This window comes from Microcaecilia unicolor, chromosome 6, assembly GCF_901765095.1.
Source record: "Microcaecilia unicolor chromosome 6, aMicUni1.1, whole genome shotgun sequence".
NCBI lineage: Eukaryota > Metazoa > Chordata > Amphibia > Gymnophiona > Siphonopidae > Microcaecilia > Microcaecilia unicolor.
Window position 1 is genome coordinate 1,354,497 of NC_044036.1, and position 27,479 is coordinate 1,381,975.

At 44.5% G+C, this 27,479-nt stretch overlaps 1 protein-coding gene across 1 annotated transcript in view; it reads right to left on the reverse strand.

Moving 5' to 3' along the window:
- Positions 1-1,026: 1,026 nt before the first annotated feature.
- The window catches only part of ARTN (artemin), a 59,687-nt gene continuing 33,234 nt past the window's right edge, over positions 1,027-27,479 (reverse strand). The window contains exons 2-4 of the mRNA XM_030206982.1: positions 14,789-14,877; positions 13,591-13,771; positions 1,027-2,333 (exon numbers count right to left, since the gene is read on the reverse strand). Of these exons, the coding sequence (XP_030062842.1) occupies positions 1,903-2,333; positions 13,591-13,771; positions 14,789-14,863 (687 nt within the window). The 5' untranslated portion in view covers positions 14,864-14,877 and the 3' untranslated portion in view covers positions 1,027-1,902. The remainder of the gene's footprint in view (positions 2,334-13,590; positions 13,772-14,788; positions 14,878-27,479) is intronic.

The following is a 27,479-nucleotide window of genomic DNA, read 5'->3' on the forward strand; positions in this document are numbered from 1 at the left end:
GCTGGTATTTAGAGGGTAGTTATCATAGAAACATAGAAACATGACGGCAGATAAAGGTCATATGACCCATCCAGTCTGCCCATCCTCTGTAACCCCTAATTCTTCCTGTTCCTAAGCGATTCCACATATTCTTATCAAATGCATTTCAACTAAAACTCAATAAAGAAAAAACTCATAGAAACATTCAAACATGACGGCAAGCTGCGTTAGGGCAATACCCTACATTATTAACCTGTTAATGTGACCTAAAGGGCTCTAACACAAGTTGTCTTGCCCTAATGCAATGATATTTATGGATTACACAGTAATGAGATGCAAAATATGCAAATGCATGTAAAGCAGCTCATTACTATGTAAAAAAACAATAATGCGACTTGCGGTGAACACTTGCAGTGTAAATTGTATTCTGGCCACAAAATTACATTATTTTTCCATGCTGGGAGCACAGGCCACCAACCCCACACCCCTGATCACCCCCCCATCATATCTCCCCGAAAGGACCCCCCTCATCATCGTGTTCCAGTGGTCCTAGGGCAGGAGTGATCCCCAGTTGCTCCTGTCCTGCTGGTGTCTCCAAAATGGTGTCCCCTAGTGGTAGTATCGTGGTACTGCCACCAGGAGTCATGTCTCCAGCTCCACCCAAATGACATCCCTGAGAGAAGGACTATGTGCAGATCATATAAATCCATCAGGGTCTTTCACACATACTTGTACGATTTATAACAGCCATTTTCAGCATGTAAAATGATAGCAGAAATGGTCAAAGTGATGAACTTTGATTTGTAGTGGATGTTCCCCAGATCACTTATCTGTCTGAGTCAGACTATACAAATAACAGGATTGTTGGCTGGGTTACAGGAGAAAGTTGGACGGTGGTTTGAGGGTATTTTGATTTTTGTGTTATGTTAACTTTCATTATTCTACATCACTTTGGTCAGTCAGTATATATAAATCAATAAATGGAATGGAATAGACGTGACATGTTACATCTGTAAATGATGTGTTTTTACATGTAAAAGTCTTCTAGAATTGTAATCTCAGAGTGATATAAATATATTATCTGACCTCCACTAATCCAAGCAATTGAAAGGGAGAAGACCTGATGCTTCCTGGGGAGACTGGGGATTATTCTATCAAACCACCAGTGAGATCATTGAAAGAATTCATGTGCTGAATGGAAACTTCTTACACCCACCCATAGAAGGAATCAAACATGTCATAGCTTCAAAGTCCCATAAACCTTTGGGTTTCACACAGCCAGTAAGAACTGTGTTAATCATGGCATCTATTTCAAGCTCTATAGCACATTTTGGATTCGAGTCCCTTCCTCTCCTCTACATAGTGCTGTCCTTCAAACCTTTTGGTTATTAAGCCTGAATTCTTTTCTAGGTATTCAGCAGCTACACCTGTAAATCATCTATCTGCAATGACATCCAATTCTATTCTCTTTCCTACCTTCGTTGCCTTTTTCCCATGTTCTGTTCATGAACTGGCTCCATTCTCAACAAGAACAGTGTTTGCAAAGGCACTATAGAAACGTGGGCCCTTCCTATTAATCAACACCTGGATAGAAAGGAGAAATTGCTTTCAAAGTTCAACCCCCTTCTCTTTGGAAGCAGAAACTGTAGAGCAGGCTGCAAGTTTCTTTGCAGGAGGTCTATCTTTGGGAATGGAGGAATTTGTGCTCATGACACCGCTCTGTCTTTGATGGTAAAATGGATTTTCCCTGTACCACCCATGCCACTGAAATATTCTGTTCATATTCTGCTCGTTTTTTTGACTGACCGCAAACGTGACCTTCTCAGGGCTCTACAATATCATTTCATTTTTGTCACATTTGGCTCCGGTTCAGCAATGCCTCTGAGCACCGGTGTGACGATCTGTAGAGAAGCCGCACTGTGCTCATCCTATGCAGTTGCATTCTGCCGCTGAAAGCTTGTCCACAGTCTGCCACATATTTTTCGCATCCATGAATGATATCAGCTCGTACTTTGTAGGCCGACAGCAGGGATTGCTGCTGATCTTCTCATGTGGGCCTGGGGAGATGGCCTTGCTTTTCAACAGGCTGGACAGTGTCAAGTCATAGTTATTCCTGGACCGCTGGCAGGCACCACTGCAGTACTTAAACCTCACAAATTCATCAGAATTGTAGCCCAGTCCCAGGTCCCGCACCTTGACCATCAGGCTCCGTATGCGGCATCCCTTGGCCCCACGGGCTGACAGCTTTCTGTTCTTCTTGGGTTTATTTTGGTCCGCAGGAGAGCGCTCTGACCGGAAGAGGCGATCATCTGCAAACTCCTCAGCACTCTGCTCAACCGAGGTTGAATTGTTTCCTGTGGTAACAGGAACAAAACAAACACATATCAAAGAAAAGCCACAAGATACACAATAGAATACAGCAGGAGCAGAGTAAGAGTATTAGGCTTTCTGGGTGGATATTCAGCTGTTCCCACTTCCCCCAAGATTTTGATAATTAAATTCAACAATTTTGACCATCCGAACAGCATTCTTCCTAGAACAAGTCTGTAAAAATGCAGAATTAGACACCATAGGCCCAATATTCAAAAAAGCTGAGGGGTTGATATTCCAAGCTCTTGGCCGTTTCAGGGCTAACCAATAATTTTCAGTGTCATTTAACCAGTTAGTGCCGCTGAAAATAGCCGGTTAGCGCCTGTCAGACTTGTCAGTTCTTGTACCAAGTAGAGCACTGCTGAGCCCAGTACTCGGACCAGGTTCTTCTTGGCGGCCGGACAACCCCGGGTTTCACCTGCGCTGACCACTGTTCCCCAGAGGTTGAGCCCCTAGGTGCGGGCGGCCTGCAGGACTTACGAGACAGAGGTGAAAATGGGGTGGTGAACATATTGGCCAAGCAGACAGCAGGTCAAGAGAGTAATCCAGGCACAGGCAAAGTCAGTAGGCAGGCAGCAGGCAAGAGAGCAATCCAGGCACAGGTAAAGTCAATAGGCAGGCAGCAGGCAAGAGAGTAATCCAGGTACAGGCAAAGTCAGTAGGCAGGCAGCAGGCAAGAGAGTAATCCAGGTACAGTTAAAGTCAGTAGGTAGGCAGCAGACACAAGAGTAATCCAGGTACAAGCAAAAACAGCAACAAGGGACAAAGCAGAGAAGAAGCAAACTACTGAGCAAGTAACACCTACCAAAGTAGAAGCCGAAGCATGGAGTCCAGGAAGAGATCAGCTGATAAAGTGCTGGCGTCTGACATTAGCAGGAACCGGCAGAGAGAAAGAACACAGCCACAGGACAAGAGCAGGGGAAGGAGGAACCGGAAGACCAATAGGAGAGAAGCAAGGGAAGCCAGGCAGAGAGACAGCAGACCCAGGTGCATGGAAGCAAAGCAATCAAGGAGCCTGCAGCCAGAGAAGAACTACACACACATGGCTCAGGGCTGTGCCAGCCAAGTGTGCGTGTCGATGGGACCCCGTGCAGCCCGAGCCGCTTGCGTTGAGGTAGGGTACATGACAGCGCCAAACTGAAAACTGGCTATTTTGGAAGCATTTGGGGCAGAGTCCGCAGTACTGATATTCGCGGTTAACCGAATAAAAGTCAGTCCTATCTTTATGCACCAATGGTCTCTAATGTTTCTCATACCTCACACTAACACTATCTGCTTTTGCCTCAAGTAGAACGTAAACTGCACTGAACCCTGGAAAGGGGATATTAGCGGTATACAAGAATTGAACTGAATAACCCATAGCCGGTTAATGCTGAATATTGCACTTCACCAGCTATGTGTTAGCCTGCTCCAGAAACCTGGAAATTCAATGCCGGACATGGCTCGGCACGGAATTTCCAGGGTTAATGTCGGTGGCTGAATATCAGGCCCCGAGCCTCTAGATTTAGGCTCACAAGTTATGGTCATAAATTTGTGCCCAATTTTTGTAGCTGAAAATTCATCTTAATTTAGGAGCTGAAATTGCACCTAGCAAGCTGGCGGCTAATATTCAGCGGCAACTTAACTGGACGACAGTAATCAGCCACCAGGAGAGGGCTGTTCTGGGAATGGAGTCAGGAGTTACGCAGGCGCCCGTGCCACATAGCAAAAGGGGCATGAAGGACCAGAGTAGTCCATATTTCGTCTAATTTGCTATGTGGCTGCCGGCACCCACATAACTATCAGCTAGCGGTTGTGGCCTGAAGCTGATCCTCCTCTTTCCTGTCCCCCCCCCCCCACAACAAGGTCCCAAACCCTTCTTCCCAACCCTCCGCTGCAAAAAACTCAGATCCCCTCCCTCCCACGCCTCCCAAGACGAGATGGACCCCCCCCCCCACATGATCCACCCCTCCCCAACAACTGGACATCTCCTTTTGAACCTTTCACCCTGTAAAAAGATCCTCCACCCCCTGAATCCCCTGCAGACCATCCTCAGTCCTACCTTAACAGGTCTGGTGGTCTAATGGTGGTCAGGAAAGAGCAAAGCCCATTCGCTCCTGCTGGCTCCAAATACAAAATGGCCACCAAGACCTCTAGCGGTAGTCTCAGGGCTAGAGATAGTAGTGTGAGAATACTGCTCGAGGTTGCAGCAGCCACTTTTTTTCCTCAGGAGCTGAGAGGGCCGGGAACGAGTGCTAATTTGCGCAAGACCTGAACTGCGTTAAATCTGGCTTAGCGCATGATTTCCAAAGAATGTTATGCATCCCTATGAAGAAAGACTAAGGAGGCTAGGGCTATACAGCTTGGAGAAGAGACGGCTGAGGGGAGACATGATAGAGGTATATAAAATAATGAGTGGAGTGGAACAGGTGGATGTGAAGCGTCTGTTCACGTTTTCCAAAAATACTAGGATTTAAAACAAATCGGAGAAAATTTTTCTTCACCCAACGTGTAATTAAACTCTGGAATTCGTTGCTGGAGAAAGTGGTGAAGGCGGTTAGCTTAGCAGAGTTTAAAAAGGGGTTGGACGGATTCCTAAAGGACAAGTCCATAAACCGCTACTAAACGGACTTGGAAAAATCCAAAATTCCAGGAATAACATGTATAGAATGTTTGTATGTTTGGGAAGCTTGCCAGGTGCCCTTGGCCTGGATTGGCCGCTGTCGTGGACAGGATGCTGGGCTCGATGGACCCTTGGTCTTTTCCCAGTATGGCATTACTTATGTACTTATGTACATACTGCCAGGAGAAGTTTTGCCTCTTCGGACTACGACTAAGATTCTTGCAATATTTTTAGACCACACTTTATCTTTGATACACAAGTAAACAATCTGTGTAGAAAAGTCTTTCTTATTCTTCATAAACTGACAGCCATTCGTGCTCTTTCATAAACATTTTTTGCATTTCTATCTATACTGAGTTATCAACTAAGAATTATAAAAGGTTGCAATTATTGTACAATACTGTGGCTAGATTGACTTTTAAACAGTGAAAGTATGGGAGGTTAAGGGGGGGGACGAGTTGGGGAGGGATAGGGTGCAGGGGAAAGCAAATAGACGTAAGTAAGACAAAGAATAAGGAAGAGAAAAATGGTACTATGCAGCATAAGAGAATGTGTGGGGAATACATGATAAGAGGGGGGAACCATAGGCTGGGGTGGTTGCTCCCGGAAGATAAAGAACTTTTGTGGGTGATCGGATGCCACCACAACCCGTGAAAGATGGTTAAAATAGTGACCTGGAATGTGGGAGGCATCGGATCACCAGTGAAGCGCTCTAAGATACTAAAATATCTACAGAGAATCAGAGCGGATGTTGCTCTTTTGCAAGAGACGCATCTGAATGAGACAGAACATGATAAGCTTAAAAAATGGTGGGTAGGAGAATGCATTGGTTCACCAGCAAAAGGGAGAAAAGGTGGAGTGGTCGTCCTAATAAGGAAGGGGGTGGTGGACAGGATTTGTGATGTAATTAAAGATCCAGAGGGAAGGTACATTTTTTGCAAGGTACTATTGGCAAGGAGACAGATACTATTGGGTAGTATTTATGCACCAAACCAAATGGATACCAAATTCTATCAACAGCTACTAGGGCATTTAATAGTAGAAGACTCTTCCCGATTAATTTTGGGAGGAGACTTTAATACAGTATGGGACCCGCAGATAGACAAATCAAATGCTACACAGACACCAACTCACTGGATGTCAAAGGGACTACCGAACTTATGTTCCCTTTTGGACCTATTGGACATCTGGAGAGTTCTACATCCACAGGACAGAGATTACATACATATGTCCAGAGCACATAACACACAGTCAAGGATAGACTATCTACTGATGTCACGCACATTAATGGGAGAAGTACAGGATACCCAAATAGGACCGTATGCAATATCGGATCATGCGGAAGTTTGGGCGACTTGGAACCCTGGGGAGGCGGGAGGTAAATTTAAGCAATGGACATTCCCAAGTTATTTGACCCACAATGCGGGATTTCGGGAATATTTGTTGAATAGTTGGAAGGAATATAAACTTTTTTATGAGAACACAGCCTCCGACTCAATAGTATTCTGGGAGGCGGCAAAAGCGGTCCTGAGAGGAGAGATCATTAGTTATGTAAGCCAATTTAAAAAAGCAAGAGACAGAGAGATACTGAGACTAGAGAAAGAAATTGTAACATTGCGGAAGAAGTATGACAGGTCTTCCAGTGCTCAAATGAGGAAAGAATTGGTGTCAGCTCAAGTGGCTTTAAATACCCTTATCCATGAGAGAGAGATGAAGTCACAAGCTTATTATAAGTTCCAATTATATAAGCATGGTAGTAAAGGCGGAAAGATGTTGGCCAGACTTATTGCTCGGAAACAGACATCGAGAAGGGTTATAACTTTAAAGGATGAGACGGGCAAAATGTGTTTTACAGATTTGGAAATCCAAAATATTTTTAAAACTTTCTATCAGAACTTATATACAGAAGAACATAACTCAGGTCTTCCGAGCAACTTATACTTAGAGGGGGTGGCCCATCCGGTCCTCTCGGAAAGGGAACAAAAAGTATTAAACGAACCAATAAGTATTGATGAAGTACACTGGGCAATAGCTAATAGCACACCAGGGAAAGCGCCAGGACCGGATGGTCTAAGAGTAGAATTTTACCAACTATTAGGGGAAGACATACAGCCTGCATTGGTAGAGACTTTTAATGGGTGGGTAGAAAGAGGATTTCTTCCTAGACAATTGAACATGGCTCAAATTATTTTGCTACCCAAACCCAAGAGAGATCTTACATTGCCGGAGTCATATCGACCCATTTCTCTGCTGAACTGTGAAATGAAGATATTTGCTAAGATATTGGCAGGATGCATGAGTCGCGTATTACCAAAATTAGTGCAGGAGGGACAGGTGGGATTTGTCAAGGGAAGATCAGTTGCTAAAAATTTGAGGAGAATCATCGCAGCGCTGGAACATGTAAAGAGGGAATCAAAGCCAACATTGATGATCAGTTTTGATGCCAAGAAGGCATTTGATCGAGTTGACTGGAGTTATATGTTTGCCATGCTAAATGCATATGGATTTGCAGGGTGGTTTATTACAGCAATTAGAACACTATATACATCACCGCAAGCTAGAATAATGGTCAATGACAATTATTCGGAGGCCTTTGAAATAAAAAGAGGAACTAGGCAGGGGTGTCCCCTGTCGCCACTTCTTTTTGCATTATACTTAGACCCACTGATTAGAGATATTATCGAGATGCCAGCCATAAGAGGAGTGGTGATTGGGAAACAGGAATTCAAATTAGCTGCCTTCGCAGATGATTTGTTAGTTATGCTCACAAACCCAGAGGAGTCCTTGCAAGCACTATTGGAGGTGTTTAAAGAGTTTGGAACCTATTCTGGGTTTAAACTAAACCTGGAGAAATCAGAAGCATTGGTTAGTAATATACAGAATGCAACGTCCTGGCAGGGAACGTTCCCATTGAGAAGAGCAACCAATTCGTTTCGATACTTGGGTATAGAGCTGACGCCAGAAGTGGTAGAACTATATTCACTTAACATTAAGATGCTGTTGACTCAGACTAGACACCAATTGGAGAGTTGGAGACAGGCATATTCTACCCATCAGCGGCAGTTGCAACTAATTCATATGGTGATCCTACCTAGGTGGTTGTATGTCATGCAGACCATACCTATATGTATATTGGGGAAAGACCTGAAAACATTCACTAAGATGGTAATGAAATTTTGCTGGGCCAATAAGAAAGCTAAGATGAAACAACAGTTCATGATGGGCAATTGGCAACAGGGAGGGCTAGGATTACCAGACTTGAAGTTATACAATATGGCCTGCTTAATGCGGCATGTGAGGGATTGGATATTTGGAACAACATACTACACACCATTAGAATTAGAACAGGAATATTTTGATCTGCTGCGATTGAAATCCCTAATACAATTAGAAACGACGCAGGTCCCCGAGATACACAGGGACAATTTGCTGTTAAAACCGCTTAGGAGAGCGTGGCAATTCTTGGGGAACAGATTGAAGATGGGGAGAGGGGTAACAGAACTATTAACAATCAGAGGGAACCCAACCTTTACAGCAGGTATAGAAAACCCAGTCTTTCAGCGATGGGAAGAAAGAGGTTTAGAATGTCTGGACGATGTAATAGGCGATAACGGTGGGATTAAACCTTTAGATCAGCTATTGGAGGCAGATACAATTCAATGGGGTGATACATTTGTGCACTGCCAGCTCAAACATTTTATTCAGTCAATAGATCAAGGCCGATTGGAACAGAAACAGGGATTGAAACTAAAAAATTTTTTCCTAGAGATTTCTGAAGAAGTGCCATCAATTTCAGGGATACATAAAGCTCTGTGGCCATATGAGAAACCCAAAAACTTTCAAAAGATAAAAGAGCGCTGGGAGAAGGACTTAGGAGTCAAGTTATTGGTATGGGATGTTGAGAGGCAACTGAAGGGGATACCGAAATTGGTCAGCGGAGCTCAATATAGGGAATGTGCATTCCGTTTTATACATCGAGCATACATGTCACCTGCACAATTAGCAAAATTCGGGGGATTGCAGACGCCCTTGTGTGCGAGATGTGGGAGAACAGACAACACATTTTACCATAGTTTTTGGAGCTGTTGGAAGATTAGAAGGTTTTGGGGGAAAATAGCTCACTATATATCACAACTATTAGGTCGAAAGTTAGCAGGTACACCAGTGCAGATGCTGTTAAATTTACCAGGATCATTTAAAGGTCAAATACCAGAGCACAATTTATTTTTCCGTAAAATAACATTGCTGGCAAAGAAATGTATCTTGCAAAACTGGACAAATGATATAGGGCCAGATTATTGGCACTGGCGGAACCTTATCCACCAGTTAATGACGTGGGAAGCTAAAGAAGCCAAACGTTCACTAAAAAGAAAGAAAACATTTATGAAAATTTGGGGTGCTTATGTAGATTCTTTGTCTCATAGGGGAAGAAGTTTGGTCCTCAACACATTAAGATGATAACAAAGCATAAGTATCAATAAAAACGGGGGGAGGGGTGGGATTGGGGAGGAAGGGGAGAAAAGAAAAACTTTTGGAGACAGTAATAACAGGTTGTTGTATAGTTTTTGCTTGGCAGATGTGGTATCAATGATGATTGTAAGAATGTTCCTGTTATGTCTTCAATAAAAATGTTGAAATATAAACAGTGAAAGTATTCGCCTGTAACTCCATTATTGACTTCCCTTCATCGGTTGTCTATGTATTGCTGGTATTAATTTTAAATTGTCCTGTCATGTTTTTAAGATTTTACATGGTCTTACTTCTGTTTATCTTGTTAACTTGGTTCTTAAGATGGCTAGGAGGCATATACAGATCTACAGATTGTTTTTTATTACATTTTCCATATTTTTATTTATTTATTAGGATTTATTTACCGCCTTTTGAAGGAATTCACTCAAGGTGGTGTACAGAAAGAATAAATCAAACATGAGCAATAGGCAATTACAGCAGTAAAAATATTCAAACAATACAAAGTATGGCATAGTATACTACTTACAATGTCAACACAATACGTAATAAAACATTTTAATTGACAGTGTGGGGTATAAGCAAAGATGGAACATGTGGAGGGGCACAATCGAACGCGAACGCCTATCTCCATGGGCGTCTATGTCCGAAAATGGGTACGTGAAGAGGCAGGACAGACCGTATTTAAAAAAAAATGGACATTTTTCAGCTGGGCGTTTGTTTTTTTTAGCGATAATGGAAACTAAAAACGCCCAGCTCAAAAACGTTCTAATCCGAGCCATTTGGTCGTAGGAGGGGCCACGATTCGTAGTACACTCGCCCCCCTGACATGCCAGGACACCAACTGGGCACCCTAGAGGTCAGTGCGGTGGACTTCAGACAACGCTCCCACATGCATAGCTCCCTTACCACGGGTGCTGAGCACCCAACTCCCCTCCCCCAAAACCCACTACCCACAAAATGTACAACACTACCATAGCTCTTATGGGTGAAGGGGGCTCCTACATGTGGGTACAGTGGGTTTTGGAGGCCTCCCATTTACCACCACAAGTGTTACAGGTAGGGGGGATGGGCCTGGGTCCACCTGGCTGAAGTGCACTGCGGTACCCACTAAAAGTGCTCCAGGGACCTGCATACACGCAGGCCTCTAGGACTTGTTGCTGCTATATAACATTGGCACACCAGTTGACACCTGAAGACTAATCTCTCCGAAAACGTCCTTTATTGGAATAAGCACGCTTACGCACAGTTAACTGCAGATCAGAGGTTGTGCCCCACTGGCAACGAGTCTCCCTGGTACTGAGATTAGCAGTAGGTCAGAGCTGGCAGAATGCTGTACAATGCCCTCTTTCAGCCACATTCAAGGTAAGAACTAAGTTCTGTAGCGTGGCTTACAAAAATGGCCACTACCTCATGGACTACCGGAAACAAAACAGGGCACACTCTGACCCAGTAAGCAGGGGGAAAAGCACCATGGGAATAGAGCCTACCAACTACCAACATCGTGAGCATTTGCCACAAGCTAGTGGAATCACGGAGCCCAATACCCTACACCCACCACAATGCATTGCTGATGTGACTCTGCAGTGCGCATAACAGAAAAGGTGTCACACTCACCCGAGAGCCACATCAGAACCAGGGAAAGGCTGTCACAGGATAGAACACATTCTGCTGTCATGGAGGTGGGTATGGCATTTGAGGCTGGCATAGAGGCTGGAAAAAAGTTTTTAAAGTGGAGTTTTTTTTGGTGGTAGGGGGTTAGTGACCACTGGGGGAGTCCGGGGAGGTCATCCCCAATTCCCCTCCAGTGGTCATCTGGTCAGTTGGGGCACTTTTTTGGGACTTGTTCGTGAAAAAAAAGGGTCCAAAAAAAGTGACCCAAAATCGCGGTAAAAACGCCTTTTTTTTCGATTATCAGCTAATGACGCCCATCTCTCCTCGGCCGATAACCTCGCCCCAGTTCCACCTTCACCACGCCTCCGATATGCCCCCGTCAACTTTACCCGTTTCCGCGACGGATTGCAGTTGGAAACGCCCAAAATCAGCATTTGATTATACCGATTTGGGCGCCCACGGGAGAAAGACGCTCATCTCCCGATTTGGGTCGCAATATAGGTGTTTTTCTCTTTCGATTATAAGCAGGATAGATAGGTAAGAGAGTAAGAGAAAATAATTTGTAATTATTATTATTTATTGCATTTGTACCCCACATTATCCCACCTTTTTGCAGGCTCAATGTGGCTTACAGGGTGTTAATATGATATAGTCATTACATAATGTTAGATACAGTTGATAATAAGCTGAGGGTAAATGAGGATTTAGATGGAAAGGTGTTAGGTAAGGTCGTGTGAGAGGTGTTTTAAAGCACTGGGGTGATTTAAGGAGTGATTTAAAGCAGGGGCGTAGCTACTATGGGACCACGGGGGCCTGGGCCCCCGTAGATTTGGCACTGGAGCCCCTTGCCGACGACCCTCTCAACCCCCCTCCTGCCACCAACCCCCCGTCACCGTCTGCTACCTTTGCTGGCGGGGGACCCCAACTCCCTCCAGCCAAAGTCTTCTTCCTTCGTTTGGTTCCTGAGTCCGACGTCCTGCATGTACAACGTGTAGGACGTCAGACTCACAGAAACAGAAGCCTGCGCGGCTGCATTGCTGATCTGCAAGGGCAGGCTTCTACTTGGAATGTTGCTAGTGGAATAGCAACATTCCACGTAGAATCTCAAATAGGGAAAGGGAAATGGGACTTGACATACCGCCTTTCTGAAGTTTTTGCAACTACATTCAAAGCGGTTTACATATATTCAGGTACTTATTTTGTACCAGGGGCAATGGAGGGTTAAGTGACTTGCTCAGGGTCACAAGGAGCTGCAGTAGGAACTGAACCCAGTTCCCCAGGATCTCAGATCACTACACTAACCATTAGACTACTCCTTCACTCCAAAGAATACTACTAGGAGTCCTAGAGCTAGACTACCAGGGACCATCTTCTGCTAAGTTTCAGGGGGCTGGGGGAAAGGATTCTTGACAACTTGTAAGCACGACTTTAGTTCAAGGGGAGGGATTTATCTGAGGGATCAGTTCTGGGGGGAGTGTGGGGATCTGCTAAGGGGGTTGGGTGTACAATCAGAAGGGATGGAGGGGTCAGAGAATGAAATGGAATGTCAAGGGAAGAGTAGGGTATCGGGAGTGGGATCAGATTGGGGGGGGGGTGTCATGAGGGGTGAATGTGTGTGGGGGGAGCGCCACTGCTGCAGATCTGTGGTCTATTGTTGATTTCTTTCTTCTTGCGCCCACACTGGTTTACCCGCAGTGGTACATGGTGCAAGTACTGGATGTAATGCTAAGTGTAAACGTAGGGCAAATGCTGGACACGCCCCCTGCATTTACCGTGTGTAGGTTTTGCAGTTAACGCAGAGTAAGTACACAACCTTACCACACTTTACTGGAAGAGCCCCTTAATTTCCAGTTGCAAGGTTTTGAAAAATGTGATCCAAATAGTCCCCTAGTCAATGTGCCAAAGCTTTGTGTTTTATGAAGTCGCCTTCCCTACTACGACTGCATAGCAGAAGGGGGAGTGAGAGGTACCTGCTACAATCACGTCTGTTTCCTTTGGAAAAGTACCATTTGTGTACACTTAAGCAGGACACACTGGAGTTGCACTTATCCCTTTACTGAACTCCTAAAAGGACTAACTTAGCCTGAATCTGCAGTCCCTATAAGGCCACAAGATCCTGGTCATCTCCCCAGACCTCTGTGAATGAGGAAAGTCATCTGCCAGTGAAGATTAACAATATAATGGTCAATATTCAGCAGGCAGCGGAACAATGCAGGCAAAATTAGGCCTCAATATTCAAAACCGGGCCTTGTCTGGGTATGATAGGATTCCGTCAGGCCTCCAGCTCTTCTATGGATCCTGGCCGATATTCAGCCCCTCTCCTGCCAAGATGGCTGGTTCATACCCATATTCAGCTCTGCCCAATTAAGAACCACTGAACGTCAGCGGTTGGTCTGCTGGGCACAATTTAAGTGGGTAAGAGCTGAACCCTGCCTGATTACATCACTTTGAATACTGGACTCACAGAGCAGAAAGAAACCATCATCTCCACACTTGTAATGAACAAGCTTCTAAGCATTGATGAATCCCAACCCACTTCCACTGGACGAAGTACTTACCAAGTAGCGAACTCCACGTGGATTTTAACAGGAGGTCCGTATTGTCTTCTGCATCCATGAAACTGGGACTCGTAGTGCTCATGCCAGCAACAGTACCCATCTGCCAAGGCTCTGGTGGTGGGGATCCAGCGATCACGCTAGTTAATAGTGAGAGGAAGGTGAAAGCTGTCCAGAGTGTCACCTTGAAAACAGAAGGCATGGTTGTAGCCAGAGGAAAAACACATGATGAAGGAATAGAGTTTGGGACTGAGTTAACCCTTCTGGCACGCCTCCTGTTTACAGATAACATGTGTAGATTATAGTGTTACAATCCTCCTGCTCTGCTCAAGAGGCTCAGAAGCTTTCCTTACTTCTGACACACCCTTCTCAGAGTAGCTGACTGACTGCTGCCTCCGGCAATGCACTTCATGGAAGTGTTTAGGTCTTACAGAGCCCCTCAGCAAATTAAGTGACAAGGAAATGTGGTTTGAACTCAGGGCAAGACATCAAGAACACCCTCCTGACCTGAAATCCAGTTACAAGAGAGACATACCTGCAGGAACTTGATCTCCAAGAGACAGAGAAGAGAAAAAGATAAGCGGAAAAGGGCTGCTTGAGAATCAGAAGTGTAAAGGAGACATGAACTTTTATCCCTCCCCATCCACTCTTTCTGAAGCTTCCTTTGCTAACGGTGCATTTGGTCTACCCTGATCTCACTTGCTTCCCGGATCTGTGCTACGTAAAACCAACTGACACAAGACTCAAAACTGAGCATGGGATTCTCCATCCTTTGTAAGTAAGAATTGAGCGCCAAGCGGTGGCTTCCAGATCCTACAGCAAGACACAAGGCTGGGCAGTTCATGCAGTTCTGCTCTCAGGGCCAGCAATGCTGGGAGAGTCTAAAGAATGATGTTTCTTCACTATAGTGTGATGTCAAAGCTTTCAGTCAACACTTTATTTATATTCAGACAGACACTCCCATCTTAAGAAGTTACTTTTACTCCTCAGTCCTCAGCCAGGATTCCTGAGGCAAAATACATTAAGAAAGTGGTTTCATCCATCACAGATTTTCATCGGGATGTCACTGAGCCCACCCCACCCCCTCATCCCCTGCTATGTTTTAAAATCTACATATGATTGCTAGCACAAGGTTCTTTTTGGAGGTTAAGCCAATTTAGAAACATGATGTACTATTCTGTGTCAGGAAATATAGACTCACCTTGCAACTCTGGTGTGGTTTTTTCCCAAATACTAATCCTCTTCCCATAAACGCCAGCTCAAGCTCTGGGAACATCAGCACTCTCCTTCCTGAAATCACAACGGAATCCGTGAAAACACACAGTCTCACTCCAATCTCATCACAGTACTCAACGCCATACTAATCTTGTCCCCATCTAGCTACCAGACTGCGCCTCTTCCTACCTCACCCCAAGGCTGTGCCTTTCTCCGTCTGCGCCCCTGCCCCCCGCCCGCCACCATAAGCCATAATTTATCAGAGTTTAAAAGGAAGTTTAGAGCTCTTGGAACCCCACTTCACCCCGTACCTTGATATGTATCCACCACGTTTCAGTAGACAGTGGCAGAGATTTTCTTATCCCATCAGCTGCCGAGCCCAGAGTCTCCTCGCTGCTGCATCCCACCCTTGTGGAAGCAGGAAGTGACATCAAAAAGGGGCGGGATGCAGCAGCGAGGAGGCTCTGGGCTCGGCTGCTGACAGGATATGAAAATCGCTGCCTGATGCTCTCTACTGAAATGTGGATGCACATTAAGGTACGGAGCAGAGAGGTGTTCCGAGACAGGAGGACACATGTGCCGGAGATGCGTGGCCCCTAGGAGCGGTAGTGGAGGGATTGAGGCCTGAGGAATGGCTGCTGTCTACTCTTATTGACTAGTCATGTCTTCATGTGCACCCAAACATTGATTTCTTCATCATGGGTGACACTTTACATATTTTAAACTCAATTATTTCAAGCCCTTATCAACACTAAACCACATACAGATCTATAGAAACAATTCAACTGTATTTAAAGACCACTCAAGAGGCAGTGTCTCATAATTTAAACCTGATATAGTAACATAGTAGATACCAGCAGATAAAGACCTGTACGGTCCATCCAGTCTGCCCAATAAGGTAAACTCATTACATATGGTATCTGATACTTCATATGTATACCTGATCTTGATTTGTCCTTGCCATTTTCAGGGCACTGTTCTTGTTCTAAAACATCTGAAGTTATCATGGAAACCTCTGAAAAGCTCCACTTTAGTCCATCCAAATCTATTCAGCCATGATCAGGACACAGACCACAGAAGTCTACCCAGCACTGGCTTTGCTTCCCCATTACTGGTGTTGCCACCTAATCTCTGCTAAGCTTCTTTGGATCCATTCCTTCCAAACAGGATTCATTTGTGTTTATCCCACGCATTTTTGAATTCCATTACTGTTTTCATCTGCACCACCTTCCGCGGGTGGGCATTCCAGGTATCTACCACTCTCTCCGTGAAAAAATACTTTCTGATATTATTCCTGAGTTGGCCCCTCTTCAACCTCAATTCATGTCCTCTAGTTCTACCACCTTCTCGTTTGTGGCTTGTTTGTGGATTAATACTTTTCAAATATTTGAATGTTTGCATCTTATCCACTGACGTCAGGCTCACCATTCTATAATTTCCCGGATCACCTCTGGAACCCTTTTAAAAAATCGGCATTACATTGGCCACCCTCCAATCTTCCTGCATCATGCTTGAATTTAAAGATAAATTACATGTTAAAGATGTGACTAATTGTTTGGATCTTTCAATCAATAAAAAAGAATTAAACATAAAGATAAATTACATATTACTAAGAATAGCTGTGTCTCTATCCCCCATTTTTCAGCATTGCTCTTCTGTATCATTATCCTCTTCCCATCCAGTGTCATTTCTCTATGTCTCTGTCCCTATGTTCCTCTATGCCCAGCATCTCCTCTCTGTGTCACTCCCCCTCCCCATGTCCAGCTTCTCGCCTCTCTCTTCTCTTCCTCCTGCACCCATCACCCTGGAGCCAACATCTGTAACCTAGACGTTAACATTTACACATGTATGATGCATGCAAATGTTTAGAGTAGCATTTCTGAGCCCCTATCAGTGTGCCACCCAAGTGCTATACTGCCAGCACTCACTTTGAATGTTCATAGTCTGGTCACCAGGGGGAGGCACCCAAGAACATGCATTAATGACCAAAATACCGGTATATAAGTGTGTATGGCCCTTCTTCTAATCCTTTACCTCTCTTATCTACCCCTCTCCACTTGTCTCTACCTCTCCTCCCCCACTTTCTGTCTACAGGTTTTGGTTTTTTTTGGTGTTAACCACGTAGTCGCTGTTTCTGGCTCCCTTGCGGTATATCAAATGCTGTGAATAAAATAAAATAAATGCCAATTGTGACGAAGCAGTGGGTTTTAAGCCTGTAACTTGTACTGATTATTTCTTGAAGTGTATTTCACTAGTTTGGCCAGCAGGTGGTGCATGTTTATGTTTAAAGTTGTTAGAGAAATGACTGTTCCCTCTTTAGTTAACACAGGTAAGAGGTAACCAGTGATGTGGCCAGCTATTTTTAAAACTTGTTGTTCTGGGCTCTGATTAGCCCAGGAGCTCAAATTCATCTAGGAAATACTGGATTTTTCTCCAGTCTCAGTTTGGGAGAAGAGAGAGAAAGATCTCTTTGCTGAGGCCCTGTTAAGTTATATTTGATAACCTGTGAGCAGCTATATTACCCGTACTACTACTACTACTACTATTTAACATTTCTAAAGCGCTACTAGGGTTACGCAGCGCTGTACAAGTTAACATAGAAGGACAGTCCCTGCTCAAAGAGCTTACACTCCAGGCACTATTCAGGTAGTGAACAAATGTTTAGATAGTTTTATAATTGATCCATATTCAGTTACCTGTTATTATGTGTTATTTTGTTCCATCTGTTTTTATGATTCACTGTTCAATATTTCTATGACAATAAACATTTTTAGTTTATTGCCTCTGCTTGTCTGGACTGACTAAGAATCCTGGTGGTTTCTGTGTTGGGTCTGTGAGTGCTTTCCAGGAACTGTGGGAGCACTGGGAGTGTGGCCCCAGGAACCTAAAAATCACTGGGGAACACCTTGAAAGCAGGAGACTCGCACAGAGGCAGTTGGGACCCAGTCGGTGGGAGCAGGGTGCTAGTGTAGAGAACAAGCGGCAGGTGCAGGTGGACCTGAGCTGTGCTGGGGATAACCCTCTAAGTTGCTGCGGGGTAGTCCCAGGTGGGTGGTTGGGTGTTTTGTGACACCAATATTCCAGCTCTGTGCTTTTGGTGTGCAGTTTGAAGGTAGATGTACAAGTGGGTGGAGAAGGGAACACAGTTGCAGACAGGACACACATACAATTCAGCAATCTAGGTGCAAGCATTTATATGAGCTGTTTGGCTGGTGTAAGTCGTCACGCCTCAATTACACGCACGTATTTCTGCTAGTAGGTGTCTACTTCTCTTTGTAGAATGGACTCCAGATAGGCCCCTCTTAATAACTACTGCACCTGAATAGAATGTGCCTTTATCAACTTATAAAGAGAGAGAGCTAGATTTGTAGCTCTCCCTGTCTTGGGGGTCGGAGTGGACGGTTGCCGCTATTTATCACAACGAGTCAACACCTCCTCAACCTTTGGAGCTTGCACGGGTGTTTAACAGCATTTGCATGGGCCATTTTGGACTCCTTTATCTCTACTCTTTTTCTTTCTCTCTACTCTGATTACTTATCTCTCTATATAAAAGGCAACCCCAACGTTCTGAAGCCTCCACGGAAGTTGAGGCGCCCGAGATATCCGGTGTGCCCTGGAGTGTCTGCACTGCCCTCGCGTCAAAACGTCATGACGTCGAGGGCGGAGCTATGACACTAGAGGGCCGAAACGGAAACGCCACAGCGAACAACTAACAAGGCAAGTAGCTCGGAGGGACGGAGGGAGGGGGCCCCTTGCTAGCGCCCGTTTCATTGTGCTCAGAAACGGGCATTTTTTCCTAGTCTATTTAATATTGTAGTTGTATGTTCACTGGATTGGCACTAGCCTTTTCAGTCACTTGTAAGCCACTTTGAGCCTGCATCTTGTGGGAAAAGATGGGGTGTAAATACGAGAAATAAAATAAATAAATAAATAAATAAATGCTTACATAGTAACATAGTAGATGACAGCAGAAAAAGACCTCCACGGTCCATCCAGTCTGCCCAACAAGATAAACTCATATGTGCTACTTTTTATGTATACCTTATCTTGATTTGTACCTGTCCTTTTCAGGGCACAGACCGTATAAGTCTGCCCAGCACTATCCCCGCCTCCCAACCACCAGCCCCGCTTCCCACCACCGGCTCTGGCACAGACCGTATAAGTCTGCCCAGCACTATCCCCGCCTCCCAACCACCAGCCCCGCTTCCCACCACCTGTTCTGGCACAGACCGTATGCCCAGCACTATCCCCGCCTCCCAACCACCAGCCCCGCTTCCCACCACCGGTTCTGGCACAGACCGTATAAATCTGCCCAGCACTATCCCCACCTCCCAACTACCCACCCTGCCACCCACCACCGGCTCTGGCACAGACCATATAAGTCTGCCCAGCACTATCCCCGCCTCCCAACCACTAGTCCCTGGCACAGACTGTACAAGTCTGCCCAGCACTATCCCCGCTTCCCAACCACCAGCCCTGCTTCCCAACACCGGTTCTGGCACAGACCGTATAAGTCTGCCCAGCACTATCCCCACCTCCCGCCACCAGCTCTGCCATCCGATCTCGGCTAAGCTCCTTAGGATCCATTCCTTCTGAACAGGATTCCTTTATGTTTATCCCACACATGTTTGAATTCTGTTACCGTTTTCATTTCCACCTCCCCCCGCGGGAGGGCATTCCAAGCATCCACTACTCTCTCCGTGAAAAAATACTTCTTGACATGTTTCTTGAGTCTGCCCCCCATCAATCTCATTTTATGTCCTCTCGTTCTACCTCCTTCGCATCTCCGGAAAAGGTTCGTTTGCGGAGTAATACTTTTCAAATATTTGAACGTCTGTATCATATCACCCCTGTTTCTCCTTTCTTCCAGAGTATACATGTTCAGGTCATCAAGTCTCTCCTCATACGTCTTGTAACGCAAATCCCTTACCATTCTCGTAGCTTTTCTTTGCACCGCTTCAATTCTTTTTACATCCTTTACAAGGTACAGCCTCCAAAACTGAACACAATACTCTAGGTGGGGCCTCACAATGACTTATACAATAGATAAATTAATAATTGTCCTTGAAGGTATCACTTTTTGGTGATTGCCACGTCTTTCCTCCCTCTAGATCTGCCTCACTGCTAACTGTGGATGGTTTGCAAGTATGTGCAGCCAGAGCAGGGTGAGATCATTAGGTGCCCACCTTGGCTAGTCAGATCCATGAGGCTGCTAGAACAGGCCTAGATTTACCAAGAAACCTCCCTCTCCCACCAACTGATAACCAATCCATTTCCTTGGGGTGACAGCCCCACATCCCTCCCTCCCACTGGCTCTGACTGAAAATAAACTTGGAGGGGCCCAACAGCCATTCTCTCCTCACCTTTCATTCATCAATGCACTGCTGAACCTGATGTATGCCATGCTCTTAGGTCCGTGTGATACAGCATTCCTAATACTGTCTGAACACACGTGTGTATATTCACAATCTGATTTTGAAATTTAATCTTGATGAACATCTTGGGCTTGAAAATAGGTTTCTACATCTTCTTTTTTTATTTATAAATTCAAGTGTGAACAATTCAACGTATTTTTTTACCGCTGTAATTGGCTATGGCTTATGTTTGATTTATTTTTACTGTACACCGCCTTGAGTGAATTTTTTCAAAAAGGTGGCAAGTAAATAAATAAATAAATAAATAAATAAATAAATAAAAGAGTACAAGAACATTGAAACATCACATAAGAAAAGGAAACCAACAAGCCCACATCATGGGAGGTGGGCTTCTACTTAAAAGTGCACATGTAACTTTGTAGTTAGGAACCCTATTGACAATTTAGCCCATACAGTATCATGTGACCCATGGGACATGCCTTCTCCATGCAGTGGATCAGCAGGTGCTTCATGTGTCTCCACATGTAACACATAAAAACATAAAAATAGCTATACTGGGTCAGACCAATAGTCCTTCTAGCCCAGTATCCTGTTTCCAATCCAGGTTACAAGTACCCGGCAGAAACCCAATTAGTACATTTCATGCTACCATGTCTGTCTCCATGGACCTTTCCTCCAGGAACTTGTCCAAACCTTTTTTTAAACACAGATACGCTAACCGCTGTTACTATATCCTCCAGCAGTGAGTTCCAGAGCTTAACTATTTGTTGAGTGAAAAAATATTTCCTCCTATTTGTTCTGAAAGTACTTCCATGTAATTTCATTGAGTGTTCCCTGATTTTTGTACTTTTTGAAAGAGTAAAAAATCAATTTTCTTCTACTTGTTCTACACTACTCAGGATTTTGTAGACCTCGATCATATCCCCCCTCATCAGTCTCTTTTCCAAGCCGAAGAGCCCTAACCTCTTTAGCCTTTCCTTATGTAAGAGGAGTTCCATCTCCTTTATATTTTGGTTGCTCTTCTTTGAACCTTTTCTAATTCCGCTATATCTTTTTTGAGATAGGACGACCAGAACTGAATGCAATATTCAAGGTGTGGACGCACCATGTAGCGATACAAAGGCATTATCGTATTTTTGGTCTTATTTACCATCCCTTTCCTAATAATTCCTGAGCAGAAGATTTCAGTGTATTATCTACAGCGACACCCAGATCTTTTTCTTGAGCGCTGACCCCCCAAGGTGGACCCTAGCATCAGGTAACAATGATGTGAATTATTCTTTCCGATGTGCATCACCTTGCATTTGTCCACATTAAATTTCATCTGCCATTTGGATGCCCAGCTTTCCAATTTCCTAAGGTCTTCCTGTAATACTTCACAGTCCACACGTGTTTTAACAACCTTGACTAGTTTTGTATCATCTGCAAATTTAGTCACCTCACTCGTTGTTCCGATTTCCAGATCATTTATAAATATGTTAAATACCACCGGTACAGGCTTTGTACCTGCAGAGGTACTTCTTCCTAGACTGACCACTATTGGAAACAGGATACTGGGCGTGATGGACCTTCAATCTGTCCCAGTATGGCAACGCTTATGCTATGTTAACACTGTGTGACCTGTCAGCATCTGCAGAGACTTCCATTAGCAGGGCACTGCACGTGATGAGCGGAGATGAGGACTCTACCATTATTAAACATATTGAATCTCTACGTGTGGGGAGAATCCTGGCTCAAGCCACGGCATGTGGCACTGTTTATTGTGACAAGAACATTTAGCACTCAGGATCCACACACTGCCACTGATTTGCACTGCTGAGAGTCACTTAGCCCTTATTTTGCTAATATTGAGAGAGAGAGAGAGAGCGCAGTTCTTTACACCCGGTGGCAGCCCTGAGTCTAACACTGAATCTCCCAAAGGAGACAGGAGTTGGGCCCCTTGGAAATATTAGCTGTCTGGGTGTTTGTATGAGAAAGTGATACTTAAAGCTCTGGGAAATAATATTTTTCCCATGAAGTTCCACTGGAATGTCTTCTCGAAGGAGGAGTTTGGCCTGAGCGAAGGCAGTGAAATCAGCCTGGGTACATGCCAATCGCCAGGGCGAGCAGGCTCGATGGGGAGTAGAACAGGTGCTGTGATCTGGGGGAAGAGGTTTCAGCAGGGGAACATATTAGAGCAAGGACAGAATTGAAAGTGGCATGCCTTGCTTTTAAGTCACTATATGGCCTGGCCTCTGAGAAATTGGGCATAGTTTGAATATTCCAAGATCTTTGACATCTACTCGGCTGACTCATCGTATGCAAATTATCCATCCATGAGAAATATTTGTCATAAACATCTCTTAGAGCTTACTTTTGCCTATCAGGGTGCATCAATTTGGAATCAGCTGTCTCTTGAAATAAGGCAAACTGATTCCTATTCTCTGTTCAGGGAGGCCTTGAAAACGCATCTATTTGAAGCTGAAACTTGTTGATTTTGTTTACTAAATTGTACAAACTCTTAATTGTTATATATTCTTTGTTATATCATCTGCGTTGAACCTTTGGGATAACTGTGGAATAGAAGAACCAAAATAGAATAGAACAGAGGGCAATGAAAACAGCCTTAGTCTGCTCTGCTTTCTGACACTTTCAGAATTCACAAACAGGTACAGTGCAAAAGGAGAGATGGTTTCAGGGGCTCCCTACGCAGAAATATGCACAATACATCTCTACTATACAATTAATGCTGGGCACCTGCTGTAGCCTCTTGAATGGGGATTCCTTCTGCAAACTGCTTGCTGTATACTTGCTGTAGACTCTTAGATGGGGAAAGGGATCCTTCTTAAACAGCACATGCTCTTCATCTTCTGTACACCCTCAGAAGGGTTCACTTTAACACTGTGCAGCTGTTCTAGTCCCTTACAAGGGGATTCTCTCTTCTGCTATGCAAGCTGCTTAACTTTTGTTGACCCTTACAAGGGGTTCCCTTTAACTTGGTACATGCTGTGCACCTGTTCTAGACTCTTAAGGAGGTTCCCTATAGCACAGTACATGCTGTGCACCTGATTTAGACCCTTACAAGAGGTTCCCTATAACACAGTACATACTGTGCACCCGTTCTAGACACTTACAAGGGGTTCTCTTTAAACCATTACATGCTGTGCACCTGTTCTAGACTCTTAAGGGGATCCCTTTAGCAAAGTACATGCTGTGCACCAGTTCTAGACCCACACAAGGGGTTACCTTTAACTCGATAATGCTGTGCACCTGTTCTAGACTCTTAAGGAGGTTCCCTTTAACTCAGTACATGCTATGCACCTGTTCCAGACACTTACAAGGGGTTCTCTTTGAATCATTACATGCTGTGCACCTGTTCTAGATTTTTAAGGAGGTTCCCTTTAACTCAGTACATGCTGTGCACCTGATTTAGACTCTTACAAGAGGTTCCTTTTAACACAGTACATACTGTGCACCCGTTCTAGACACTTACAAGGGGTTCTCTTTAAATCATTACATGCTGTGCACCTGTTCTAGACTCTTAAGGGGATCCCTTTAGCAAAGTACATGCTGTGCACCAGTTCTAGACCCACACAAGGGGTTACCTTTAACTCGATAATGCTGTGCACCTGTTCCAGACATTTACAAGGGGTTCTCTTTGAATCATTACATGCTGTGCACCTGTTCTAGACTTTTAAGGAGGTTCCCTTTAACTCAGTACATGCTGTGTACCTGATTTAGACTCTTACAAGAGGTTCCCTTTAACACAGTACATACTGTGCACCCGTTCTAGACACTTACAAGGGGTTCTATTTAAATCATTACATGCTGTGCACCTGTTCTAGACCCACACAAGGGGTTACCTTTAACTCGGTAATGCTGTGCACCTGTTCTAGACTCTTAAGGAGGTTCCCTTTAACTCAGTACATGCTATGCACCTATTCTAGACCCTTACAAAGGGTTCTCTTAAACTTCATAAATGCTGTGCACCTGTTCTAAACCCTAAAAAAGGGATTCCATTTAACTCAGTACATGCTGTGCACCTGTTCTAGACTCTTAAGGAGGTTCCCTTTAGCACAGTACATGCTGTGCACCTGTTATGGTCCCTGACAATGGGTTCCCTTTAACTCAGTACACACTGTGCACCTGTTCTAGACTCTTAAGGAGGTTCCCATTAGCACAGTACATGCTGTGCACCTGATCTAGATCCTTAAAAGGGATTCCCTTTAACATAGTACATACTGTGCACCTATCCCAGAAACTTACAAGGGGTTCTCCTTAAATCAGTACATGCTGTGCACCTATTCTAGACTCTTTAAGGGGATCCCTTTAGCAAAGTACATGCTGTGCACCAGTTCTAGACCCACACAAGGGGTTCCCTTTAAAAGTACATGCTATACCCTTGTTTTAGTCTGTTACAAAGTGTTCCCTTTAGCACCATACATGCTGTGCACCTGTTCTAGACTCTTAAGGAGGTCCCTTTTAGCACAGTATATGTTGTGCACCTGTTATGGTCCCTGACAAGGGGTTCCCTTTAACTCAGTACACACTGTGCACCTGTTCTAGACTCTTAAGGAGGTTCCCTTTAGCACAGTACATGTTGTGCACCTAGACCTTACAAGGGATTCCCTTTTAGCACAGTACATGCTGTGTACCTGTTCTAGAATGTTAAGCAGGTTCCTTTTAGCACAGTACATGCTGTGCACGTGTTCTGGTCCCTTACAAGAGGTTCCTTTTAACTCCATACATGCTGTGCACCTGTTCTAGACCCTTACAAAGGGTTCCCTTTTAGCACAGTACATGCTGTGCACCTATTGTAAACCCTTACGAGGGGTCCCCTTTAACTAAGTACATGCTGTGCACCTGTTCTAGGCCCACACAACGGGTTATTTTTAACAGTTCTTGCTGTTTTAGTCTGTTACAAAGGGTTCCCTTTAGCACCATACATGCTGTGCACCTATTCTAGACTCTTAAGGAGGTTCCCTTTAGCACAGTACACACTGTGCACCTGTTCTACACCTTTACAAAGGGTTCCCTTTAACTCAATACACGCTATGCACCTGTTCTAGACTCTTAAGGAGGTTCCTTTTAGCACAGTACATGCTGTGCATCTGTTCTGGTCCCTGACAAGGGGTTCCCTTTAACTCAGTACAAAAGCACACAGTCTTGGAACGCACTACCCATGGCCCTGAAAACCATGACCAATCTAACCAGCTTTCGCAAAGCTTTGAAAACACATCTCTTCAACAGAGCCTATAAAAGTCACCCTCAATGAAACAAATCATTCCTTAAACCACTCAAGTACACCAAAAACACCTCTCACCCGACCTTACCTAACACCTTTCCATCTAAATTCCTCTTTCACCTCAGCTTATGATCGACTGTTTTCTTAAATCATATCCATACTCTGTAAGCCACATTGAGCCTGCAAAAAGGTGGGAAAATGTGGGGTACAAATACAATAAATAAATAAATAAATAAATACTGTGCACCTGTTCTAGACACTTACAAGGGGTTCTCTTTAAATCATTACATGCTGTGCACCTGTTCTAGACTCTTAAGGGGATCCCTTTAGCAAAGTACATGCTGTGCACCTGTTGTACACCCACACAAGGGGTTCCTTTTAACTCAGTACATGTTCTGCACCCGTTTTAGTCTGTTACAGAGGGTTCCCTTTAGCATAGTTCATGCCATGCACCTGTTCTAGACTCTTAAGGAGATTCCCTTTAGCACAGCTCATGCAGTGCACCTGTTCTGGTCCCTTACAAGTGGTTCCCTTGAACTCAATACACACTGTGCACCTGTTCTACACCCTTACAAAGGGTTCCCTTTAACACGGTACATGCTGTGCACCTGTTCTAGACTCTTAAGGAGGTTTCCTCTAACTCAGTACATGCTGTGCACCTGTTCCAGACACTTACAAGGGGTTCTCTTTAAATCAGTACATGCTGTGCACCTGTTCTAGACTCTTAAGGCAATCCCTTTAGCAAAGTACATGCTGTGTTCTAGACCCACACAAGGGGTTCCTTTTAACAGTACATGCTATATACCTATTTTAGTCTGTTACAAAGGGTTCCCTTTAGCACCATACATGCCATGCACCTGTTCTAGACTCTTAAGGAGGTTCCCTTTAGCACAGTTCATGAAATGCACCTGTTCTGGCACCTTACAAGTGGTTCCATTTAATTCAGTACACACTGTGCATCTATTCTACACCCTTACAAAGGGTTCCCTTTAACACGGTACATGCTGTGCACCTGTTATGGTCCCTGACAAGGGGTTCCCTTTAACTCAGTACACACTGTGCACCTGTTCTAGACTCTTAAGGAGGTTCCCATTAGGACAGTACATGCTGTGCACCTGATCTAGACCCTTACAAGAGGTTCCCTTAAACTCCATACATGCTGTGCTCTTCTTCTAGACCCATACAAAGGGTTCCCTTTTAGCACAGTACATGCTGTGCACCTGTTCTAGACTCTTAAGGGGATCCCTTTAGCAAAGTACATGCTGTGCACCAGTTCTAGACCCACACAAGGGGTTCCCTTTAACAGTACATGCTATACACCTGTTTTAGTCTGTTACAAAGGGTTCCCTTTAGCACCATACATGCCGTGCACCTGTTCTAGAATCTTAAAGAGGTTCCCTTTAGCACAGTTCATGAAGTGCACCTGTTCTGGTACCTTACAAGTGGTTCCCTTTAACTCAGTACACACTGTGCACCTATTCTACACCCTTACAAAGGGTTCCCTTTAACACGGTACATGCTGTGCACCTGTTCTAGTCTCTTAAGGAGGTTCCCTTTAGCACAGTACATGCTGTGCACCTGTTATGGTCCCTGACAATGGGTTCCCTTTAACTCAGTACACACTGTGCACCTGTTCTAGACTCTTAAGGAGGTTCCCATTAGCACAGTACATGCTGTGCACCTGATCTAGATCCTTAAAAGGAATTCCCTTTAACACAGTACATACTGTGCACCTGTTCCAGACACTTACAAGGGGTTCTCTTTAAATTAGTACATGCTGTGCACCTATTCTAGACTCTTTAAGGGGATCCCTTTAGCAAAGTACATGCTGTGCACCAGTTCTAGACCCACACAAGGTGTTCCCTTTAAAGGTACATGCTATACCCTTGTTTTAGTCTGTTACAAAGGGTTCCCTTTAGCACCATACATGCTGTGCACCTGTTCTAGACTCTTAAGGAGGTCCCTTTTAGCACAGTATATGTTGTGCACCTGTTATGGTCCCTGACAAGGGGTTCCCTTAACTCAGTACACACTGTGCACCTGTTCTAGACCATTACAATGGGTTCCCTTTAACTTGG